Source organism: Pipra filicauda, unplaced genomic scaffold (assembly GCF_003945595.2).
Source record: "Pipra filicauda isolate LSUMZ 115617 unplaced genomic scaffold, ASM394559v2 scaffold77_size3566232_pilon, whole genome shotgun sequence".
Lineage (NCBI taxonomy): Eukaryota > Metazoa > Chordata > Aves > Passeriformes > Pipridae > Pipra > Pipra filicauda.
Window position 1 is genome coordinate 2,409,935 of NW_024104953.1, and position 21,916 is coordinate 2,431,850.

At 41.0% G+C, this 21,916-nt stretch overlaps 1 protein-coding gene across 1 annotated transcript in view; it reads left to right on the forward strand.

The window, feature by feature from the left end:
- Positions 1–11,985, forward strand: part of SPTLC3 (serine palmitoyltransferase long chain base subunit 3) — an 87,384-nt gene extending 75,399 nt beyond the window's left edge. Inside the window, exons 13-15 of the mRNA XM_039389847.1 lie at positions 6,305–6,440; positions 7,452–7,581; positions 9,902–11,985. Of these exons, the coding sequence (XP_039245781.1) occupies positions 6,305–6,440; positions 7,452–7,581; positions 9,902–10,015 (380 nt within the window). The 3' untranslated portion in view covers positions 10,016–11,985. The remainder of the gene's footprint in view (positions 1–6,304; positions 6,441–7,451; positions 7,582–9,901) is intronic.
- Positions 11,986–21,916: the final 9,931 nt, after the last annotated feature.

A 21,916-nucleotide genomic window follows, 5' to 3' on the forward strand; every position in this document is an offset into this window, starting at 1 on the left:
GACCAGGGCTCCCAGTCACGACAACAGTGAAGATGCTAATGATGATAATATGCTGTCACAAATATTATTTGTCTAAGCTGAACATCACAGATGTTTTCCCAGCAGTGGGTGATGAAACAGAGCTAAATTCTGACATCTTGACTCAAAATGAGTAAGACATGCTGTTCCAGTGAGCCACCTGCCATGTGATCCACCTCCCACAGGAAGCCAAATGTATCCATGGATGGTCAGTTGATCTGAACAAGCAAGGGCTTTGGACTAATAGTGTTTGCAGTGATTTGCAAGATCGCTGAGGGTTGATCGGATTCTACCTCATTCAAAGTCACTTTATCCATATTCAAATTTAAACCAGTCTTGTAGTCCTCTAGCAGACCCTACCCAGGGATAGCTGTCCCCTGTATCCCCAAATACAACAGTGGAGGGATGTGATCAGACTTGGATGTGACCTGTAGCCTGTTCCCCAGCGAGGAAAGCTTTCCCCAGGGACAGCAACGTGCAGCTCCACAACGGAGTCCCTTTGTCAGGATATCTTTGCTGCCAGGAGAGAGCATGAGGATCCCTCCTCTGTTCCAGATGCTGCAGCGCCCAAGGAATCCAGCGCTGTTCTCAGCCTGGGCAGCACAAAGGAGAGAGAGCAGTGCCTCTTCTAACAGCACTTAGATCCCTGGTACTTCAGGAACACCTAATGGGATGCAGATGGAGCGCATTGTGCGCTGGCTGGTTTTCAGCTGCGGGACAGACCCGCTTTGTGATTAATAACCTGGGCTGGGAGTAAATAAGGCTCAACCAAGGCTGGCTGCCCTGTCCCTGCTTTTGTGCAGGATGCTGAATGCTTACACTATAGATATGAATATAGATAAGGTGCTGTGTAGGCAGAGCTGAGTCATTTGAGAAAAGAGGGTAAAATTACAACATCTGTACAATTTTTCTCCTTTCTGCTTCAACTGAAATTGGCGCTTTTTCTCCCCTTAATCTGCTCTGAAAAGTGTTTTTCAGAAGTTCACAGTTAAAATTGGACTGAGTAAGTCCTTAAGGGCTTATTTAGCAGCTGAATTAAGTTGAAATTACTAGATTTCTAGTTAGCATTGGACTGCAGAAGAAAATGTCTTCACTTCTCCCCGGTTCATAGCAAAGTTGTTTTTTATGAAGATTGTTTTATCTGAGAACATATTTCCTTTAGGCACCCCAGTTTTATAGCATTCTATTTGTGATTTAGTGCACATGGAGGTACATGTGTGTTACTCTTATAATGGAACCAGAGGGAAAAAAATTAAAATCTGTCCATCTGCAATAGTTTAGTGGGGAAGAGCTATTGTTTTCCAGGGTTTTTTTTCAGCCTATGAAAGTTTGCTTTTTACTATCTAGTTGTTAGTAGAGGAGGGCAGGGAGTAGAGTTTTCCACCCAAGGAACACTGACACCAGTATGTAAAAGTTTGATTGTGTAACTAATTATCTAGAAAGACCCTATGAAACAACAGCTGGAGAAGATTAAAGCAGGTGCATTTGGGTCTTGAAGAGGCCACCGCGTGCCAAAAACCACTACAGCCTGGGATTATCTTTCCTGGAATGGGTTCAGGAAAAATAACTCTCCTTCAATTAAAATACACCTGAGATCTTGATATGAAAGGCTGCAGGTTGCTTATTGCTGTTTTCAATATACCGAGTCAGAATTTCCAAGGGTAGAAGCCTACAGGAAGAGTTCAAAGGTAGAATGTTTGTGCAGGAATTGAACACAGCCAGTTTCTCTGCTTTATTAACATCTTGCAGGAGGGAAAAGCAGACATCTCTGGAGGAGGAAAACAAACTTTTTTGTTTCAGAGAGCTGATAGTTTTACTGCCTCTTTCGCTGCCAGGATAAGGTCCTCAGCTGGCATAAACAGCAGAGCTCTGTTGAAGTGCTGGAGCTGTGCCAGGTAAAGCCATCCCAAGATGAATAGTCAGGATACCTTCCTGCTGTCAGATGCCAGAGCAGCTCCTCCCTGAGAGCATGTGACAAAACTTCTACTGAGTCTGTTACTCAAAGTGGCTCTCTTAAAAAGGTTGTTGCTTCAAAGAAATTATGAGCAAGCCACTATCTTTTATTATTTCTGTCTCTCTTGCCCTCTCTTTGTATTTTTCCTTCAGCCAAACCATATTAATTTTGAGCTAGAAAGCTTTCTAAAAGCCTGCAGAAATTAATGAGGGAAAGCCAGCGGTATGCAATGATGTGTGTCAAATAAAAATATAATCAGCATTTTCCCCAGAATTGCCAACACCTTAGGACTTCACAGCAAACTAAATATTTTTAAAGTGGCGCAACAAACGTAAACTTGAAATTTGCCAGCAGTAGGTGGATTGCTGATGCAGTAAATTCTGGTTTTCTTGTACCATCCAGGTAATTAATCCTGTACTTCAATCCCAATAAGCTGGCTGTGTATGTTCCAAGCAGTGTAAAGATAACTTGGGAAATTTGAGAATCATTTATCATTCATTCTTTTCTTTTTCTGTCCCTTCTTAATTCAACTAAGAATATGTAGAGGCTTTAATAAGGTCATTCTCTGCCTTAGCTTAAAACTCTGGAGCACTAGTGGGCTTAGTGTGAACTAGTGAAGGGTTGGTTTTCCCTGTCCAGGCTGTTTTCTCCAAACATATGCTGTGTTGTGGTTCACATATTTTATGAAATATAACTTTCTGGATATTCTGCATGCTGTGCTATAAGCTCTTTGCATAGACTGTAAATCCTCGAGGATTTTGCAAACTAAGAATTTTTTAACACATACATTTACTGTCTAGGCACCTGATCCTCTGATTAGTGCCATACAGGTAAATTCTTACACTCACATAGTTGCAGCATATCCTTTTAGCTCAAGGGTCTGCTCTGCAGATTCTTCCTCAGTAAATAATAAAGTATGCAAGATCACAGCCTTAGGAATCAAAGAAAATACTTTTTAAAAGCAGTGTCTTTGGTTAAACATACCACAGTGAATTTGGATTAAGATCTGATTCTACACTGAATTCACCACTCTTAATCTGCAGTGTAGGGGGAAAATTGGGCCAATATGAAAAAAAAATAAAAACATTTTGCTCACATCTGCCTCCTTATCTGACATTGGAAGGTCCCATAAAGGGATGAAAAAGAGCTGAAATACAGCTACGAACTTTAGGGTTTTTATTGCTCTTATCGGGACAGCATATAAGATGGCTGTGTATATGATGTGTGTCTGTGGTCTTTGACCACAAAACTGAACATGAGAAAGGAAAGTGTTGACACTTGGTAAAGAAACAGGTTCCTCCCAGCCACCCACCCACAAATACAATGTGTGTAGCAATCGTCTCCTAATGTGCTTTTTTCCCCTCCAGATATATGTGAGCGCTCTGATCTTTTATTTGGCTCTTTAATGCATCCCTGCAAATAAAATTAGCATTCTGGGATGTTGCTAAAAAATTCAAGTGGTTCTTTTGCATCAACACTGGCTGGCTTGAAACAAGCTCCGCCGGGAGCCTCGAAGGGGATCCCTCCCACCACAAACTGGTTGAGGATATAGAATCAGGCAGGGAAGACTGGAAAAGGAAGAGGTGTTTGACCTTGGGGAGGTTGCCTAAGCCTCCTCTTTCAGCTCTAATGTTTCCTTTGCTGTATTCCCCTTCTTTGGAATCTAAATTTCTGATACTGAAAATAAGTAGAGACAAACTGATGAGCTCAGTGCCCTGCGCATATGGTTTGATAAATAGGGAACAGCCCGGAATCTTGCGTGGCTGACACTGTGTTTCCAGCTTTGTGGTAAACAGCTGAATAGAAAGGAGAAGGCAGCAAGTCCTGAACTGCACTCGCCAAGAACATCTGCATTTGTGAAAACTTTCCCTAATTGAAAATCTAGTAGTTTCAAATGCTCTCCAACTGGGAGGTTGGAAACTAGCTCAGGGGCTGCGAAGATAGCAAGGAACAGCAGTGGTTTTGAGCCCCCAGTTCAGGTCACTCCCTCGCCCTCCTCCTTGTAATTTGGGCGTTGAGGAGGTGCTAATAATATCTTTACAAATTCTAACAAGGGGAAAAGTCTCTCTTTAGACTTCAGCCACATTATCCTGCAGTTGTCTAACTCCCTTTCCTTGCCATCATCTCCCTTCCCCTCCTCCTCCTCCTCAATATTTCCTCCTGTTTCTTGAGATCTACTACACCAAAAATATTTTTGGAAATACCACAGACTATTGTTTTTATTAGTGACTGGAAAGCTTTGTAGTAGGATGCTTTTGTGTTTCATTTGTTTTCCTTGCTCTGACACAGCTGTTTTTGTTTTAGCAGCATTAGAGAGATGGTTAAACTATTTGTGGCCTTTTCTAACCCAGCAGATCTCTTCCACTGCATGCTTTAATCTGAATGACTGAGACTGTAACTAACAGGTTGTCTGCATGGGCAGTTTTGTGCATAAAGTTACAAATGCACTGGTTTTATGAGATCTTTTAATTTGCTCAAGCAAAACACCGATCACTGTGAAGCAGGTCCCAGTTTCCCTATAAATTTCCCAGCCAGAACATTGACAGAACCTTGACTTGGGAGGATACAGAACAGATGAAGCAGTAGATCTTCTTCAAACCTACACAAGAAATGATTAATGGAGAAGAGGTTTATGTAGCTGTGGTGATCCCCCACCTCAGCCAAGAAGGAAAAGGAAGAAAAGCCAGGCAGGGGCAGAATGTGGTCTGAGGACAAATCTGCCAAAGGTGGCATGTAGCAGCTACAAATGCCTAACTGGCCACTGTGGTTACACAAAGCAAGATGGGAAATTAGGAAACAGGCATCCAGTCAGAGAAGGGTGACAGCAGTAGGTAGTAAATGAAGAATGAAGCAAACGAAAAGTAAAGTAAAATGAAAAAGTAAATGGAGAGTGAAAATGTAATTCGTCTGTGCAAAGGCGTCTTAAGAGCAAAGGGAAGAGAGGAAATGAGTTGTACTGAAGGTTTCAGTGCTCATGTCTAGTGACACAATATAGGTGATATTGAAAGTATGGGCTGATGAACGGCAGGAATATGAAAGCTAAAACTGTAACTGTGTCCTGCTAAATCCCGATCTGACCACACATTCCTGCCACCTCTGCTGGGCAGACACAAGCTGCTGCACAGCAATCAGGTTGAGAGACCTGGTCTGTTTAACAGTGGTTGGGCAGTTTTGTTTCTGGCCAAGTGACAGACCTGGCTCTATTGGCCGTGTGTCTTTGTGAACCCAGGGCTGGCACTGGGGAGCCACGTGGGTATAGGGGAGGTGGCACCATCCCTGTCAGCACCTCACAGCACTGGAAAAACAGCACGTGTGTCAGCTCACCGATGAAATATAATGCAGGGGGAGTGGTGAAAGGACATACTATATCTCCTACTTACAATAATGTAGAGAGTGGCTCTTTATGCAATGGGTTGGGAAGCAATTACATTTGTCAGAAACCACCTCCTTAGTGGCACTGCAAAAGAAAAGGCTGAGATGTCTTTTCAAGCACGTTTTTTTCTCTGCTGTTTCTTATCTTTTTCCTTCATTAAAAATAATTGTTTTCAACTCTCCTGTTAGTTTTGCTGGGGGTCACATCCATGGATCCATGACTGAATGAGGTCGGGGACAATGCAGAGAACAAATCCTGTGTCTTAAAGTCTTGAATGACTAAAGTCTGTTGTCATATGATGGTATCAAGATAATAGTACCAAGAGAAGAGGACAGAGAAACTGAGCAGGACTCAGTAAGGGATTGCATATGTAAATGCATATTAGAGTAACTGGACTTACGCTGCATGTTGGTAATGTGCAGAAGATCAGGTCTTGTATAATAACAAACTTAATCATGTGCTTTTCCTCTATCCAGAAAAAATTGCAACAAAAGCATCAGCATGAGCTGAGCCAAAATGCGGTATTTTATGCTTTAAGCTTTATTACAGTCACAGAATAAAAAAACAACCAAACAAACAAACATGCAGAATTAGCTAAGATATAAGAGGACCCCTGTGGAATATTGTTAATGAGAAAAGATACTGGCTTCTGTAGACATTGGTTATTCACCTTATAATCCATTGAGAAAGAACATATTCTACTTGCATGTCTTGTGTCCACAGAGACATATGACTACTTCTCTATAGGGACTGGTTTACCTCACAAGTACAGGAGTATTAGTCGTCCATCCCACAATGCCAAAATAATCAATGTAGTTACCTCTAGCTCATTCCATGTTTTTCTTTTCAGTCAAATAGCAACATGTACCTTTCAGCCACACTGTTACCCACAGCCCTGTTTTTTGCCTATTCCAGTTATGATCTTTGCACTGACTGTTCTCCTGACTGGCTCATTTCAGGGCTCCAAAGAGTGCGCCAGCTGGAGAAAAACACAAGGTACTTCAGACGAAAACTGCATGAAATGGGCTTTATTATTTATGGCAATGATGATTCGCCTGTTGTCCCCTTGCTCCTTTATATGCCTGGTAAAATAGGGTAAGTACTGAAAGAAACCTGTTGGCAAAACCAACATTATTCAGGCTCATAGGTTATTTGGTGTACACTTTGGAAAATGTAGCTCTGTGTGGTAGATACTTCCTGAGAAAACATGCACTGTTCAATTCATCATTTAGTTCTGTTCTCTTTTAAGTTTGGCCCTAGACTTAATATTGAGTTGTTCCAGTGTTCAGAATGTTAAGATTTTTCTCTTATCCTTTTTTAACGTGGTCTGGAATAATGCATTTGGTAACATTTTTAATTTGGATTTCTTTTATATTTTTTTTAATTTGTAATCATTAAAGGAGACACATTGCCTTTGATGTATGAATTGGTTTGGATGGATGTTCTTTTCCCCCCTCTGATCTTTGAGTGGTCTTTGTGTGTTTTACCACTCAGTTCCTCTCAAGCAGCATTTGTGCACTGACTTGGACACCCAGACCAGGAGTCAGTGGTAGCATAATGTAAGGGTTGAGCTGTGGGGAGTATTTGCAAGGACTTAGCATGACTGTGTGCTCCAGGTCTCATACACACCACAAAAAAAGCTTCTTAACTGGCAGAGTAATTGTAAGAGCAGATAAACCATGACACAGATTGTTTTATGCCTGTTGATGTGCAGGAACCAATCTCTCATGCCTTCCAGAAGCCCAACCTCTTCCATGCTTAGGGGCTGTGAATGCCTACATTTTGATATGCACTCAAAACCTTCCAGTGTCATAAATGAATAGTGTGTCTATCCTGCAGTGCCCTCTCTGCCATCACACTTCTAGTATTTGACACCCACTGTGCTTCATGAGCTGCTAAGCAGCAAAGATTCTCAGTCCTACTGGTAAAATTCTGGCTCTTAAGGAAATCAATGGGAATATTACCATCTGCTTCACTTGAAGACAGGATTTTACCTATTATACCTATATTATATACAATATCATTATTATACATGGATGTTTTCTCTCTGTGTCAGTTATTGGAGATAATTTACTTTTATGGTTTTTTTTCTTCTTCTCTCCTTAGGGCTTTTGCAAGACGCATGTTAGAAAGAAATATCGGGGTGGTCGTGGTTGGGTTTCCAGCTACTCCTATCACAGAATCCAGGGCTCGGTTTTGTGTGTCAGCTGCACATACACGGGAGATGTTAGACACGGTAAGCACAGCAGATGTCCTGCCAAAATTAACTTCAGATGCAAAGGAGGTTGGGGAGAAGCTGTGCCTCTGTTACTTTGAAACTCAATAATTCATTTTTACATTTGTTTTTCTGGCCTTGTCACTTGATCTTTAAAGGCATTGGAGCCTTATATATTTTACTTTTTTAAAATAAATTATGGGACAGTTAACTTGTTACGTTCTTCTATTTCTACTAGTGACCAAATCTGTCATCACTAATAAAGAGCTACATGAAGAGCACAGCAAGACAAAAGTTAAATGCTAGGTCAGAACTATCAGAGTAGGAAACCCGAAACGATATGGAAATAATTGAAAATCAAGTTTTCCATAGCTGTTATCTTCACGTGTTTCTTGAATTGAAAGTATATGGGACAGCCCTGGGGGTACAGGTGGAAATTGCAAGCAGTATTTGGAACTGTTTGAACCTAATTAAGTTTAATTGATGCTGTCTGGCCTGTCTCAGTTCTGTATCTTTCTCTGATATCAGCAATACAGTTAGGAGTATGTTGAGACTGCCATCGTAAAAACCTCCGTTCCAACACAGTCAGAAATGTGTTTAAAATAAACTCTTTGAGATTTTCCATCTCCCTTTCTTGCCGAAGGTGTTTCTGGCCTGGCTTGAGATACGTTCTTTCATTCTCAGAATAAGCCACCACAAGAGGCTTAACGGCAAATTTCAGGCTTTCTTTTTCCTCTCTTTGCACAAGTTTGATGGTCAAAGCAAAAAATCTGTGAAGGTGGAAGGCATTTGAGTTAAAAATGCCACTTCTTCATGCAGACAAGCACCTGTGCCTGCAGAGAGTTCCTGGCTCTGTGTTTGCATCCTGAGATGCACATGGATCTGGAGGCTGGAGCCCTGCCCTGCTGACCAGCTCCCACATCAGTGTAGATTGCTCTCAAACAACATCAAAAAATCTGCCTTGCATGTGTGCAGCATAAAATTCCTTCTGCTTTTAAAGGTGCAGTAGTTATTAGCAAGGTACAATACCATAAAGACAATATTTCATAGGACAGGGCATAGCTATCGTGTTGGTCACTGTCAGCTTTGGGTGTTGTGCTGTGTGGATTTTGGCTTAAGTAACTACTAATAGGCGATGACCTTGATCTGGAGATTAATCTCTTGAGGTCACTGCTTTGATTTTCTTCCTCTCCCCTCGCTCCCAAATGTCAGGCCCAGTACATTTTTGGGCCATCATTTCATGTTCATTACCTGGACATTGCTGCTTCCTGGTACCACTGGAGGTCTGAAATGCTCCACAGTTGTCACTGAACATGCTGTGTTTCTGCTGCAGTACTCGTGGCATTCTCTAAATGTCCTTACAGTCCATGGAAATGCCCTGAGCTGAATTACTTGCAGATGGAAAGCTTTTAAGACAAATGCTTTGTGAACATGCCTAAACCCAGGGTAACAACAGGTAACGAGCACAATGAAAACATTTCCCTTTGGCAAAATTTCTTTTGAATCTCAGCCTGGAACTAAAGAGGAAAGATCCATGAAAGGGCAAGCTCCCAAAAATAACTTCCTTAATGACCTGGAAGCTATCTCTCTGCATAAACCATTACTAAATTACTTCTTTTTTGTTCATGAGCTCGTTTTAGTGGCTTAACAGAAACAGGCTCAAAATCAAAATTGCTGTTTTCTTTCTTGATGCCAAAAAGTTGACTGATCTTGAATGTGGGTCAGATGCTGCAAAACACTGAGCTGCCTCTCTGTGGTACAAAGTTCCTTATCTATTTTTTGAATCTACTGAGAGCTGGGGGGACAGCTCAGCAAATTGCATTACAGTATTACTTAATAATAATATTAATTGTGCCTGTGATATTAGTCTAAGATAATGGAATGCACTAAAATCATCTTAAACTATTCAGGCTATTTATGTTGACTGTGGGCTGAGTCCTAGCTGAGAAATTGCATTAGCAACTCCAGTCCTTGGGAGCTATAGGCAAATATTGAAGCATAGCCTTACACATTTATTTTGCACAAGCAAAGATAACTTTTTGTCTGGGTTGTTATATCTCTGTGTTTTTAGAAAAAGTAATTTTTTTCATCTGTGTTCAATTAATGTACTTACTAACAAACCATAACCTACTGAAGGAGTAAATTCTGTTCTCACAGATGCTGTTGTGCATCTGTGACTGCACTGATGTTCGCTACAGTGGGATGAATGCAAAAATCACCCATTTGTCCTTTAAACTTTCTTTAACTGATGTTTTTTATAATCTTGTTCTGCTGTAAAATAGAGGTTACTAGAACTTCATTTCTTTTCCAAGAGAACTGACAAAGTAAAATGGTCTTACAGGTTTTGAATGCTCTGGATGAATTGGGTGATTATCTACAACTGAAATATTCCCGGTATTCCAAGTCATCTCATCCTGAACTGTATGAAGAAACTAGGCTTGAACTTGAAGATTAAGTTTTCCACCTCTGAAGAGAACATTATGATGCTATGAAAGGGCGGAAAACCCGAAAACTGAAAAACACGAACGCATTTCTTCCCTTCTAAGGACAATTTTTATTTCTCAGTTAATTGAAAGGAGGGGAAGTTCGGCTGTTGCATCTTGTTGTATCAATTTTCTGTATTCAAGAGACTGAAATATTGATACAGATTTGCCTCCCCAGGAGATCTGTGCTTCTTACGGTATTTTTGATGCAGGATGAATGCATCCATTTTTCGAGTTGCTAGCGTACAGCTTTTGGTATGGCCCCTTTTTATGGAGAGGCTCCAGATAGTCTTAATTGTGACTGAAATAATAAAGTTTAAAAAAAAATTAATAGATTCCAGTGTAATATAGCTGAGCTTCATCAGTGAGACTGACTTCTATCTGTTAAAGAGCATAAATCAAGACCTCAGTATGGAATGCTACAGAGGAATGAGCAGAAAGTGATCTCTTTTACTAAGTTGCACTATCATGCATTTCTCCAAGGACAGAAAATGTTAGAAAAAGATTAATGCTGAGAACAAGAGAAGTAGCCTGATCAGATCATGTGTTTCTGATGGCAGATTATGGGAAAGGGAGAATGCCTCCACCCATCCACAGACCTTTTCTCAGCTGCTGAAATGCACTCTAAGCTTTGGATTGTACAGAAATTTGGGCTTAGACATGAACAGAAATGCTTTTGTGCCAACACATTTGACCTACAACCTATCCCATCTTCTCCCAATGTAAGTTCTTCGGCAGGGCTTGCTCCCTTTTTGTGGAGCAGTAGTAAATAATTTTAATAACCATTTAACTTTCCCGTAAAAACCTTGATCAAAACAGTCAGATACTTGCAGTTCACAAACTGCAGATGACATTTATGGGCCCATTCCTAAGTTTCTTGAACTACTTATGGGCCTAATAAATTCACTAACAAGTACATAATGCTGAAGCTGTTAGTTATACAGAATGTGAAGTTCAATACCATGAGCAGTTCTGCCACCTGTTAAACAGAAAACTCCATCATTTCTATGTGTGCTTAAGTCATCCATGTAATAACATTTCTTGAAATATTCTTGTCTGTTTTATGCATGTCAGGGGTTGTTTTATTTGTCCAGTTTTTCTGAGTCGTTTGTTTTTCAAATAATTGTTGTATCATCTGAGGGGGAAGATGTGCTTGTCCCCTTGTCCCCTGCCTGAGTGACAGTGCTCAAAGCCACCTGAAGGAGTTGTTAAAGCCAACAGTTTCCCTGCAATGCCACAGCAGCATTATCCTCAGGCCTGTGTGGGCTGAGTTGCTGGAAGGAGATTGGAGGCTTTTCCCTTTTTTTCTTTGCAGCATTGAAAAGCAGTTCTGCAGCTTTAAGAATGAACTCCAAACAATTCCACGCTATCAAATGTCATTGTAAACACATCAGATGAGAGATGTTTAGCTTTCTGTTGCACAGATGTACCACACTTTCATGTTCTCTTGAAAGCTGTGGTGTAAACTTAACCCACAGCTGCAATATTAGATTTAAGAACAGAACAATTAAATTGTGGAGTACCAATTACACTATATTACTCCCTGCTTGTTAAAGCAGCTTTCAGGATATAACCAGGCTGACTGATTATGAGGGCCCATTTTTGTTGGATTTTTGTTGTTGTTGTTGTGCTAGTTAATAAAAATCCAGTGGTGCTATAACTTTAAGAATTGATTACAACACATTCCATAATATCAAGTGTCGGCTTTAGGAAACATATATCAAGGGCTGGGGGAGGACTAAATGGTGTGTCATATGATTCTTCACTTTGGTGGACGGACTTGAAAAACACTGCAGAGGTTCAGGGGAGCTGTGTTTGTGGATAAGAGCAAACTCACTGTATAAATAATTAAATACTCAAGCACAGGACGAGGAGAAATTAGGAAACATGAACTTTGAGTAACCTGGCAACTTGTGATGTACAGCTTTGTTACATGCAGAGTGAGTGCACTTAAACTGTGAAGGAGGTGGGATGCGAAATTTCTGCAACCTGCTCCTGAAGGAGAAGTACTGAACTTGATCTATTGCTTTTTGATCTCTATTACTGAACATCTGTGGCCAGATCCTCAGTTGACTTCTGACCTGCCATCTTGTGGTATAGGGCCATAGTTTATATTTCAGCAAACATTATTACACGTGTTGTTGCAGGCAACACGCTTTTTCCCTCAAAGAGAGGCCTGAGATTGATTAAACTACAGAGTGATCACTTTTTGTACCCCTTTAAGGGAATGTTTTCAGCCTAAAGCTGAATTCTTCCTGCCCTCAGAACATTACTCTCACTCATATTAAGGAGACAGGACAGCTATTTTTCAGAGACTGTCAGTTGATTTATTATGTGCCTTCTTCTGATTTCTTCCATCCCTTACACATTAGAGAAAGTACAGGCTGACTATCCCTGGGCTGGGGAACATTTAGGGAGAAATCCCTGTTCCACTGGTGCAGTAATAAAACTCGTGGGAACTTCAGTCTTTTAGATTTTCCCCATGAGGCTTAGTTATGGTCTGTTGCTTGGTTTTCACCAGCATGGACTTTTTCCTGGTTTACATCACTTTTAGTAGATTTAGAGTTGACCAGCATTTGGAAACTCTATTCTAGCTAGTTTAAGAGAAAAACTGATAGAGTATCTATTAGGCAATTAACACCTCTAGCATAAGGAACACATATTTCCTAGAATGTGCTCCATCTTCAGGCATGCACATTCTTGGGAAATACAGCTCCCTGTAATTGCTTTAGAAGGTTTTGAAGAAGAATTGCCTTCAATAAATAAAAAAAGGCCAAGTTGTCATGTTTTAATCCAGTGGAAACACAGGTATAACTACACTAACTTTTTATTGTCAAGCTGCATTTCATTATCTTACATAAAATCTTGATTGACCTTTATGATATGGGAGGACTCAAGAGTTTCTGTTTGACAGAGTATCTGAATTGTTTGCCCTTTCCTGTACCTTTATCCCACCTCATCTTTTAGAAAGTCTCAATTTCCTGAGCTTATCAAACTTGTCAAGGTGGTTCCCCCCTCCACTGCTCCTGTGTCTTTGTATTGTTTCAGGGAAAGCAGACTGGCAGCTGCAGAGGACCTGAAGTGCAACAGTTGGCTTTTTGGCATTGCCTCACTGCCTGCTTTTCCTGGTATCCTCATCAGCTCCTGCAGACATTAATCTTTCCTTTTCAAATAAAAATTTCCTCCTGAAGGTGCAAAATTTCTGCGCTGAACGGAATCTGAACTGCCCGAGCTGTTGAGCCAAGAATGGGCTTGTTCTGTCATTTGTGCAAGTGTAGACCAGGTTAAGTCTTGCTTTGAAGTCAATACTGTTATTTTAAGGCCAGTACAACCGTGAGAGGAACCTGTCAGCGTGAGGTGAGCTGCCTGCATTTATTTCAGAGGGGTTTGAACACTCTTGTCTCTGGACTGTTTCACAGCTGCCTCTTCACAGGGGACCAAGATATGGAGTGGATTTATTTAAGGTAGGATTTCAGATTTTTTTTTTAATTTTATTTTATTTTTCAAAGTGTGTTTGGTTGAAGGTGTATCACGTTTTTCTATGTCCTGACAGGGAATAAAGTAGTGATGTAAGAAAAGCAGTCTGTGCTAAAGGTGTTTATGTACTTTCTAGCCTGCTTAGAAATCCAATAGAGATTCTCCAGTATATGATCTGCCTTTTATTTGTGCATAAAGTTTAATTGTTCTTCAAATTAAAACACAAATCAGGACTAAATTTTAAAGAAACCACACCACCAGCTGAGAAATGGCAGATGTCTTGCGGGTATTGGCAGCTGAACATTTGAGCCTCCAGATGCCTTGAAAAACAGTATCTAGGTGTTTCCCTCATTTACTCACACATCCAGTGTTGTTTGTGCTCACTGCGGATCAGTCACAAGATAATGAGGACTCACTTTATCCATTTGGGAGGCAAAGCTTCAGACCTGTCAAGATGGTCCCAAAACCACCACCCATATGACCACACAAAATTAACTATTAAGCACCATCAGAACAGGAGTCTGGGGTCTGAATCAGGGTGGTTGCTCAGCACTTACTGAAGAGGGGAGTGTGTTTCTTTCCACATACATAGCATGTCACTGACAAGTGACATAAGAGAGCACTGATAAATCCATTTTTATCATGTGCTAATCATGTTAAAAGGGTAATGTAGAGGCACAGGAGATGGAGAGACATAGTGGACTCAGAGACTTAGATTAGATCCAGTTGTGTGGAAAGAATTTTTTGGTGCAAGCGTTACAGGAGTTGTCAAATCCGTTTAACCAGGTGGGTGGAAAAGTGGAAAACGTGGTCTTTAACATCAAAATAGTGATTTCAAGGTAGGCAAAGAGAGCTATTGCACCTCATGTGTTACTCCTGTTTTTTTACAAAGAGAAGCAAGGGTAGATGAGGTGCCATGGCAGATGACCCTGATACTTGGTACTCTATTCATAGAACCTTTTTGGAGAGTCACTTCCAGATGTTTTAATTGTTATCAGTATACTCAAGTTCCACAGCTTTTGCTGCAGGGGTAGCCAAGGTTACAGTGATGCTTGAGCCACCATCTGTAACGAACTGTGCTCATGCTGAAAATTGTTCAGAGATCATTCTAGTGACAAGCGTGCACAGCATCACTGATGGTTGGGATGCTCTCATTGGGCATCACTGCTGGGATGCCACCTCTGGGAGTGGCTGTGGTATGGTGACAACTGCCTGTGCTTCTCTGCCAGGTGTACCTGATGTGGCTCCAGGACAGGCATGACAGGCTGTCCTCTCCTTTGCAGATACAGAAGGACATGGGCCGTAGGTCGCTCCAGCAGATGAGTTTCTGGCACTTCAGCTCAACCAGAAGATGTGGCCATGAAAGCAGGACACTGTAGGAAGTCTAGAAAATCAGTTCTCACAAGTAAGTCAAGTACCTGTAGTAACAGATAGAGAAATGTTGATGTCTGTGTCATGGAGCAATGGTCCTTTCCTCTCACTTCCACTGAAATTGTCTCAAAGAATTTGCTGTGAGCATGAACTGACTCTGGTATCCGGTGAGTGGGCCAACATATTATGTATCCTCCAGTTCCTGGAGCTCAGAACTGATCTCTCATTCCATGAAGTGCCATCAAGTTTGTTGCTCTTGTCTTTGGTATCTGTATTTCCCCTCCCAGCACTGCAAGCAGCAGATCTGTCTTGCCAGAGACAGATCTCTCTCTTCAGAGCACAGCATGAAGAGGACAGCTGAGCCTGTTGGGGTCTGATATGACCTCACATGATCCATGGCACAGCAGTGAGTAAGTGTTTCTTGGCACAGGGGCTTTGCTGTGCTGCAGATCACTTCTTGTCTGAAGTGGGTTCCTCATCTGTTTACCTCTCAAGCAGCTGTTCTGGAATAGCACAGAAGTGGTGAAATCGGTGGGGACATTTCAAAAGCATAGTTTCTCCTGTGTGTTTCCTGGAGCCTGCTCTGACACAAGTATCCTCCTTGTGTCCTACTCTCCCCTTGTTGTTACCACACAAACCTCGTGATGTCTTGGCTCTCTGCTCTGTACAGAAACTGTTTCGTGCATTGCTGGGGATCCTACTTTCATGTGGGAGCTGCTTTTCTAACAACCCTCACACCAAGGACACAGCTACTCTCAGACAGTGGTCTGAAGAGGCATGATATTTTTTTATAGTTCCAGGACCGTCTATTTACACTTGTAGCATTTCCTGGTGTGCAGATCATCCTAATACAAACTCTCTGAATCCCACTGCACACTCTAATACCCATGTTTTAAAAACTGCTCAGTGAACCACTGTAACCCGTGAATTAGAGCTCTGAACTGGATACAAGAGACCCAGTTCTGATCTGCCTCTGTTCTGCTGAGTAATTACAGATGACATACATTAGCATTTCTTGCCTCATTTTTATCCCTCTGTAGCACTCTGATAGTGATTCTGATTTGTTTGTAAAACAATAAGTTGAACTGATGAGAAGAGCTACAAAAGAGTGAAGTGTTGTTATTATCTGAGTGGTCTTTTAATTTCTATATCTCAGAATGTCTCCATTAATCCTGTAAAAGTCATGACTATTCTGTTTACCAGACTTAGTGTATGAGACAGTACAATGATGAAGACTAATTATAAATCATAGAAAAAAAATTCTGGAAAACAGATTCCTTTAACGTTTCCATTCTGTGCAGGCTTTGTCAGTGTCTTACTACAATGATGCCAGTTGGATTAGAAAGCTTTTTAAAATGTGAATCTATCTTTTCAAAGATTTGTAGCCAAGCCTTTCCAGTTTGTTAAAATGTAATTAGTGTCTGCTTGTTAATATGATGTTCATTGATTTTTAAAGTACACAGACTTCAAAGCTAGAAATAAATAAATAAAAAGAAGATAATTCAAACCAGAGTGGAACAGCTCGGACAGTTTTACTCTTTTGCCAGGATCCCAAAGCTGTTGTGTTCAAACAATGCCACAGTTTGAGTGGAAATGTGAAGATTAAATCCAAACCCTGCATGTCAGCTTTTTTGCAAATGACTATCCAGGATTTCAATAAAATGTCCAACCACAACAGATTATGTTGCAGGGATTTTTATTGCTTAACAACTTGTGATAGTCTCCCATTTCTCTTAACATGTGTTATAAACCAATGCACCTAGCAAGGATTGGTGAAATTTTGGTACCTAACTCTGTTAGGCTCTTCTGAAGAATAATTTGAAAGGAACAAAAGATGAAAAGGTTCCAAAGAAGATGGATGATTGCATAATTTCCCATTGCACATCAGTGCAGTGTGGCACAAAATGGTGTTTCATACACAGGTATGAAACATAATTTGACCACAGTCATGGAGGAAATGATACAAGCACTAAAGAGGAAGGTGGAGGTAACTTGAAATTCAGGGGGGAATTCAAAGATGTGATCCTAAGGAGACAGCAAAAGCAATGCTAGAGCACAGTGCTTGAATAAGAAGCTGGTCTTGAGAAGAAAAAGGTGGAATGGGATATCCAAGGGACAACCCTGTCCAAGGGCAAGAGAGAGGATGAAATTAGCTAGTGCAGGAGAGATGAAGCTTGAGCAACAAATTTATTCAACAGCAGATGAAAGACAATTCAGAGGCAAAGAAGAAAGGAAGGGAAACTACCCCCCAAAGACAACATGACAAGACAGTGGAGACAGGCAGGATTGAGACTCCACAGGGGGGAAAGAAGGGGGAAATAAAAGGCAGACTGATTTTCAGGCAAGAAGGAGAAGAGATCCCACTACACCAGTATGACAGGGGTGTCCATGACAGCAGACAGGTTCCTTGATGGTTTAGAACAAGGGAGGAACAATGTGGAGCCAAAAAGCAGAGAGATTCCCTGTTCTTCCATAACTAGGAATGCTAGATGTAAACCAGGAGCAAAGAAATAAGAAAAGCAGATGGAAATAAGGATTGTCTTCCATTCAGGACAAGTGATATTGTGGAAACAGGTCAAGAACAACCCCAACAGAGAGAGGACAATGCTTTAAGTTAAAAAGTGCCCTGGATTTTTTTTCCACAGAACTCTTGCAGTCCCTATGGAGAATGATAAGGTAATAAAAGTGATATATCTCCTCAGCACTAGCTCTGTGAAGGAAGCTGCTGAGAGACAGGCAGCTAAAGCAGATCCTTCTCTGAGGGCGGTCTCCGTTTGGCCCTTTGTGATCCTTGTCTTCCAGGACTAGAATTTACAGTGAGGAAAGCCAGCTTTCACATGTAAAATAGTGAGAAAAGGGTGCAAGAGCCCTGTCTGATTTTCATGCTGGGTTTTAACAGATGGGGAAAGAAATATCTTGGTAGTGATTATAGCAAAGGACAATGGACCCCAAAAGAAGAAAGGCATGCTGACAACAAAGCATTCTGTGCTGGTCCCAGTACATGAAGATAATTTTTTTCTAAAGGTTTTGGAATTGCCATTCACTTTTTAATTGCGGATTTGCTGTGTGATGCCATCCATGGTGAGCACAGAAGGAGGTCAGCTGTGTGATAGCATCTAAGCTTTGATTTCTGTATTGTATACAACATAAGTGTTCTGGTCTCTATCTGTTCTTCAAAAATCAAGGGGCCACCTAAGTTTTAAAACCGCTTCACAGTCATGCCAGACAGTACTGACAGGACATGTAGTCAGTGAAAACACTTTACTAAGTGGTAGAAAAGGAAGTGGGAAAAGACAGAGAGGAATCACTGAGTTCAGGACTACCCAGTTGCTTTAGAAACTGCTGTTTGTAACCGTGCCCTGATCTGTCTTGTCAAGCCATCCCATGAGGCTGCTGACATGGCTAGATTAAAGACATTTCAGTAATAACTCTCTATTACCCTGTTTTGCTTTGACTTAAACAAGACTATAGAAAAAAGCATCTCTGTAGACAGATGGGAGATAAAGGATTGTAAATTACTGCAAAGTTTAGGGGATGGTAACTTTCAGAACAGGGATGATGCTGATGACCACGAGGGAGCAGCAACTGCTTTCTCTGATACTTCTGAAGCCAGCAGCAATACTTGTCCCCTGAATTTGTCCATGGATGCAGCACACTGAATATGTTTATATCATCTGCATAAATTTAAATTACCAGCAGCCAAAACAATAGTCAGCAATGAGTGGAGAGCTTTGAATGTGAAGTCAGGGTCTTCCCTAAGTATGATTTTATTTTGAAGATTGTCTTGGGGATTTGCATCTTAGTGGTGTCACTGGGGGTGGATGTTGAGGAAGAGGAGTTGGCAGGGAGGATGCTCTTGAGCCCAGGAGTTAAGTAATCCTCTCCATCTGGGATAAGAAATAAGCTCAGGTGCTGTAGGTACAGGATGAGTGGCAAAGAAAAGCAATGCTGTGGTAAGAAAGCATTAAGTGAGAGCTCTGAAACACCAACCTGAGAGAAATAGTAATGAAAGCAAATTGTAATGGGTTTGTTAGCCACGAGGAGAGAAGCAAAGAACTGAGGCAGGGTTTAGTGAAGTTGGGGGATTTACTGCATATGGGAGCAGCAAAATATAGTCAAAGATTTGACTATGAATGTGTTCTGAGGAACCCAACGTGGTGGCAGAGGTGTGATGCAGCATGGGCTGCCAATGAGCAAGAAATCAAGAAAATCAAAAGACAGTGTTGGAAGACTTAAAATAATCAGGGGATGAGGAGATAGCATGGATCCAAACACCCTGAAAATGTTTGATGCAGGGGAACTGAAGACCTACAGGGGCAATCAAGACCTTGCTTAGGCAACACACAATGAAGATTTGCCCATGGAAGAGAAGTTGTAAGGTGGGTCACAATCAGTCAGCAAAGGATTAGATAACACACTCCAGGGAACAAGGCAAGGATAAAGTGATGCTAGGTGTACAGGATTGGATTTGAGGACCCACAAGGCCCTGTCCAGCTTAATCATCTACGATTCCATGGAGACAGCAATGAAAGACCTACATTGTCTCCCTGAGAACTAATTTCATTAGGTATGGGCTTAGGTCACGTATTACAAATAGGTCTCTTTTATGTAGGATTCTAGTTTGGAGTTTGCAGTGATTGATGGATTCATTAAAACGTCATCACTGCAAGGGACAAGAGTTTTCTGTTTAAAAATAAATAAATGACGACAGAAACAGCAAAAAAGCCTTCTGCTTTTTGTTCTGATTCTCCCTGCAGCTTAACGTGCTTCAGGAGACTGCTTGGTGGGAGAGAGAGGAGATAGGATAAGAAGGGATTAGCAAGGGATATCAGTATTTCACTCAGATCTTTGGCTACCTGGTTGTTCTTGAATTCTACCTCCCAGTCTCTTTCTCTTTGTTTTTCTGAATGTCACGTAAGCACCATTCTGGTACCAAATAGTATTGACACTGTGATCTCTCATTTGGTCTGGAAAAGGCAGTTGGCCAAATTCTCAGGTGTTTATAACTCAGCTTTATTGTACAGAATTAAGCAGAGTTGCACTTGAAGATCCAGCCCAGTGGATTACTGCTTGTACAGCTGGGATGTCTTTTTAAGGCCAAATTAGTCAGTATAGAAAGATTTTCTCCACAGAATTTGGCTGTCATCCTTGTGACAGTATGTTATATTTTCAAGTAGATCCCATGGGCCAAATTAATTGCAGTGCTCTACTGATGTCAGTGATGTTACCCCAAGTGTGAATTTGGCCCCATTGTTCTGAGGCTAATAGACTTTTTTCTTTTTTTTTTCTTCTTTTTTTAAAATGAAAGTGGATCATAAAATATTCTCAGATTTTCATCTGGTTTTGCTTATAATAATTATCTTTTCCTGGAGCTGAGTAGTGAAGAAAATATTCATATTCTTCAGTGTCTGGTATAAATTGCAGTGCTTGTTTGCTGCAGCCCAAGACACAGGCTAAGGACAGAAACTGGTGCATTTGCCCTTGTCTGTATGGACAATGTACAGACAAGGTGTCAATGAAACACATCAATTTTCAGTGGCTTTTTATACTTTAGAAGATACTCTTCTGGCAGCAAATGCATCAAGATAATGTTAAATTCCACCCTTTGTTATTAATTGAGAGAGAAGACGTTCTTTTTAGCAGGTTTCCATCTTTTTGAAATAATGCCTGTACAGCTTGCAGAATTAATACTGCAACAGGGAGCCAGCATATTTTTGCTTACAGCTTGCACCCAGTTAGGTCAGAGAAGGTGTGAGATGTGATAAAAGTAAAATTAGCTGAACCAGGCAGTTATTACAGTTGGTTCCTACTCCTGGTCTGAATAATGTACCTGAGGGAAAGTGCAGTTGGGACTCCAGTGTTATCATTTTTGAGGGAGAGGCCGGCTATGGATTACACTCATGTCATACCTGGTGCTCCCAAATTTGTGTTGAGTGAAATCTTTGCAGAAATGGCAAGAGCCAGAGTGGTCTGACTGAATTATTGCATCACTGTTCAGTCCAATCTTTTTATTGAAATTTTGAGGAACATCAGTGAAATGTCCTGAAATGCCATATAAGGATTAGAAGGAACTCTATAGCAGACCTTAAGGCACGAAGCCTACAGCTGGAACTCTCCATCCCTCTCTAAATGACAGGGACATCTCACATACTCTTGTTCACCAGACCTTTTGATCAATTTGATATTTTAATGGAATAATCACTGAACAGGAGTGCTCCTGATTGTGGAAGGGCATCAGTTTAAGACTTTGACCTTGTTTAAAGAAATAGATGTGAAAATGAAGCCTCTCAGCCTTAGGAATCTGTCTCTGTAGGTGCATTTGAAGCTTCATCTGGGGCAACCAACCTTCAAATTCCACAAGAACTGCAAGGAACTTTGGAGGAGTTCTAAAGGAGCTCTTTCTCTCTGAGCTCAGCATCCTCTACCCTAACACACTCCAGCAGGGTATCTGGCCCTCTGGATGTTTAATGAAGAATCAAGACCACCACCTCTGTGGTGTTGAGAGTGGGAGTTATTCTTGAAAGAGAAATGCTGATACTGGATCAGCCCTAAAAGTTGTGGTGAAAGCTGTTCTGTGATTGTACAATTTTGCATGTGTAGGGGTGGAAGAAAATGCACAGAGATTGACCCTGTGCCCATGTAAACAGTGTATCTGAGAAAACCATACTTCTTGATGAAAGGAAAATAATATCCTGAACAAACAGATAGAAGGTACCCTAACAACAACAAAAAAAAAGAAAGACAAGGGATCTCTCACTCCTAGCTGAGGTTTTTTTGGGTTTTGGTGGTGGTGGTGGTTTTTTTGGGGGGTTCCCCCCACAAGAAAGAGGGAAAGTAGCTGAATCTATGTGTCTTCTGAAAGTCTGTAGGGGGTCTCTTAAAGCAGATCATTAGACAAAGAGGCCTTTCTTGCTGGATTTCTCTTAATTTTGTATCAGTGTTTAAGTACCCTTTTTCCTCAGAGTTTAGGATCTGATTTCAGATGTTTTAATGTCAAAGACAGGCATAATTTGCAGTAGCATAAA